The sequence below is a fragment of the Tasmannia lanceolata genome, unplaced genomic scaffold (genome assembly GCF_043159265.1).
Source record: "Tasmannia lanceolata isolate RefF3 unplaced genomic scaffold, GAP_Taslan_0.1 ptg000008l, whole genome shotgun sequence".
In the NCBI taxonomy this organism is placed as follows: domain Eukaryota; kingdom Viridiplantae; phylum Streptophyta; class Magnoliopsida; order Canellales; family Winteraceae; genus Tasmannia; species Tasmannia lanceolata.
Genome location: NW_027518685.1, coordinates 32,467,301 through 32,470,446, shown reverse-complemented (window position 1 = coordinate 32,470,446; position 3,146 = coordinate 32,467,301). Strand labels below are relative to the sequence as shown.

At 37.2% G+C, this 3,146-nt stretch overlaps 1 protein-coding gene across 1 annotated transcript; it reads left to right on the top strand.

The window, feature by feature from the left end:
- Nucleotides 1-1,286: 1,286 nt before the first annotated feature.
- Nucleotides 1,287-2,162, top strand: LOC143882883 (uncharacterized). Its single transcript, XM_077386271.1, has one exon. It carries the CDS (start codon nt 1,287-1,289, stop codon nt 2,160-2,162), a length of 876 nt encoding a protein of 291 aa, XP_077242386.1.
- The last annotated feature ends 984 nt before the right edge of the window (nt 2,163-3,146 follow it).

Sequence of the window (3,146 nt, the reverse complement as noted above, 5' to 3'; positions counted from 1 at the left end):
AAGACAAGCTGGGTTTGTCCAATTATCAAAACATGGCTGTGCTGAAATCATTTCCTTCAACATATTGCATGATAAAAAGAGGGAAATGATTTCAACACTCCATTGTTTTGATAAGATGTGTTAGTATTTTAAATACTAAAAATGAAAGAAACATTTGCTTTTGAAAAAGATTCTTTTTTGCTTTTGAATTTCCCACCCAAAATTTGAAAATTTCAAATTGATTCTTTCTCTTGTACTTTTCCCACTAAAAACCTTTGGAGTGTGCTCTCTTATCTCTCAAAAGTTTAGTCCAAGATGGGAAGTTGAGAAAAATTCTCCCATCCATATAAGAGGGAATGTTGAGCTAAGGCTTGAGCCTTTCAAGGGCATTCAATTTGTTTGCCTTGGGGATTTTACAAAGAGAACCAAAAACAAATAAACACACACGCGCACGCGCCGAGCCGAGCCGTGCCGTGTCGGGTCGGGGCGCGGGTGCGCGTGCGTGTGCGTGTGGGTGTGGGTTGGGGTTGGGTTTTGGGTTTTCCCTAAACGAGATTATTATTTTTTAATCACCAAGAGTTGTGTTTATTTTAAACACCAAGAGTCATGTTTATTGTAAACCTAATCGTATCTTTTCTATTTTATCCCAAAAGTCACGTCTATTTAATTCTCCCTAAATCTGACCGTTAGATACATCTTTAATAACGTTTAAAACATATGTTTAAAGGATGCGTTTAATGTTTTAACGTTGTGTCTTTACTGTTTTTAAAAGGTGTCTTCTACAGACACGTTTTTGCTATAAAAACAGAAGCACACCAACGTTTTTCAAAAACACACAACTTCTCTGCTTTCTAGCACTCTGTTATCTGTGATAATACAGTGCTTCTCTTTCTTTCTGTTGTTGACAGAACCGAGTTTCTCTCTATATTTCAGAGTGTTCTGTTATTTTATTTCATCTCTGTTTTATTCCATTTTCTGGGCATTCGGAGTGTTCGTTGTTTGGTTCGGATTTATCTGATCGTGTACTTCAGATAGATAGCGACGGTGCGTCGGGCTGTTGTATCCTGGGGGTGATTGCGTTCGAATCTGTTGCACCGGAAGCTTTTCCGCAGAGGCGCAAAATCACCTTAAAGAGAGCGACCTAGTCCGTGCCTCAACTCGCCGCATCGAAAAGGTTATACTAATCATCTATTCTTTCTGTTTTTCACAGAAATTAGTAAACAGGTACGCCATATTATTTATATTAAGAGGAAAATTCTTCAACAATTTTAAGGTGATTTTCGTTTCTGTTTTCCTCTTTCTAAAATATGGCATCCCATGATGAGATTATCTCGGATTCTTCAAATCCGAATAAGCCTTTTCGATTCAGTGGTGTTAATTTTAAGAGATGGAAGAAGAAAATGTTTTTCTATTTATCCACCAAGAAAGTAGCCCATGTTTTAGATGACCCAAGGCCATGGAGATCAGAACTTGATCCCGTTAGATCTATAATGAAAAAGAATTGGAAAGATTCTGATTTCCTTTGCCAAAATTTTATTCTAAATTGCCTCTCCGACAAACTATATGATTTTTATAGTGACTGTAAGGATTCCATAACTCTTTGGGAAGCCTTACAGAAGAAATATGATACGGAAGAAGCTGGGTCTAAAAAATATGCGGTTAGCAAGTATTTTAGATATTACATGGTGGATGAGAAGACGGTGATTTCTCAAACCCACGAGTTGCAAAAACTTGTTCATGACATTCTTGCGGAAGGAATGACTATTAGTGAACAATTTCAAGTTGCAGCCGTGATTGACAAATTACCTCCTTCTTGGAAAGAATTCAGAAATTCCCTTCTTCATAAAACTAAGGAATTATCTATGGAAGGTCTTCTTGTTCGTCTTCGGATCGAAGAAGAAAACCATAACCAAGATAAGAAAGAAGGGAATACTGAAAATGTAACTAATGTTAATGCCATTTCTGAAGTTAAGAACCAAAATCAGAAACCGCAAGTGAATCTGAAGCCCAAAAAGAAGTTGAAGAAAAAGCAACAGAACCAAAACCGAGGTACCTTCAAGCGTCCGAACCAAAACACAACTTCTGGAAAGAATGACTATTCCAAAGTTGTGTGCTATATTTGTGGTCTAAAGGGTCATATTGCACGGATGTGTCGACGTAAGAAGACTGCGCCAATCCCTTAAGCCAACGTGATAGAAGAGCCACTTGTGGCTATGATCACTGAAGTGAATATCATTGGAGGATCTGAAGGGTGGTGGGTCGACACTGGTGCGTCCCGTCATGTGTGTTTTGACAGGAAGTGGTTCAAGACGTATGCTCATGCAGATAATGAGAAGAAGGTGCTTCTAGGGGACTCGCATACAACAAAGGTACTCGGTGTTGGGGACGTTGAACTTTGCTTCACTTCAGGGCGGAAAGTGATACTGAAGGATGTTCTTCATACTCCAGACATGAGGAAGAACTTAGTTTCTGGTTTTCTTCTTAACAAGGCTGGTTTTAAACAAACCATAGAGTCTGACCAGTATGTTGTAACCAAGTTTGGATCCTTTGTTGGTAAAGGATATGCATGTGATGGAATGTTCAAACTGAATGTTGAAATAATCAATGAAATTGATTCTTCTGTTTACATGCTTTCTTCTGTTAATTCATGGCATGCTAGGTTATGTCATATAAATAGAAAATATGTACATAACATGAGTGTATTAGGTATGATTCCTAAAGTAGTCTTAGAAGACTTTAACAAATGTGAAATATGTAGTAAGGCTAAAATTTCTAGAAAGCCTTTCAAAAGTGTTGAAAGGAATTCAGAACTTTTAGACTTAATTCATAGTGACATTTGTGAGTTAGACAGTATCTTGACCCGTAGTGGTAAAAGATACTTTATAACCTTTATAGATGATTTTTCTAAGTATACAATCATCTATTTAATTAGACATAAGAGTGAAGCCTTAAAAATGTTTAAGGAATACATATTAGAAGTAGAGAACCAATTCAATAGGAAGATTAAGAGACTAAGAAGTGATAGAGGAGGTGAATATGAATCATTAGAATTCACTGACTTTGTTAAGTCATTAGGAATTATACATGAAACAACCGCTCCTTACTCCCCCGCATCAAATGGGGTTGCAGAAAGGAAAAATAGAACACTAGTGGAACTTACGAATGCT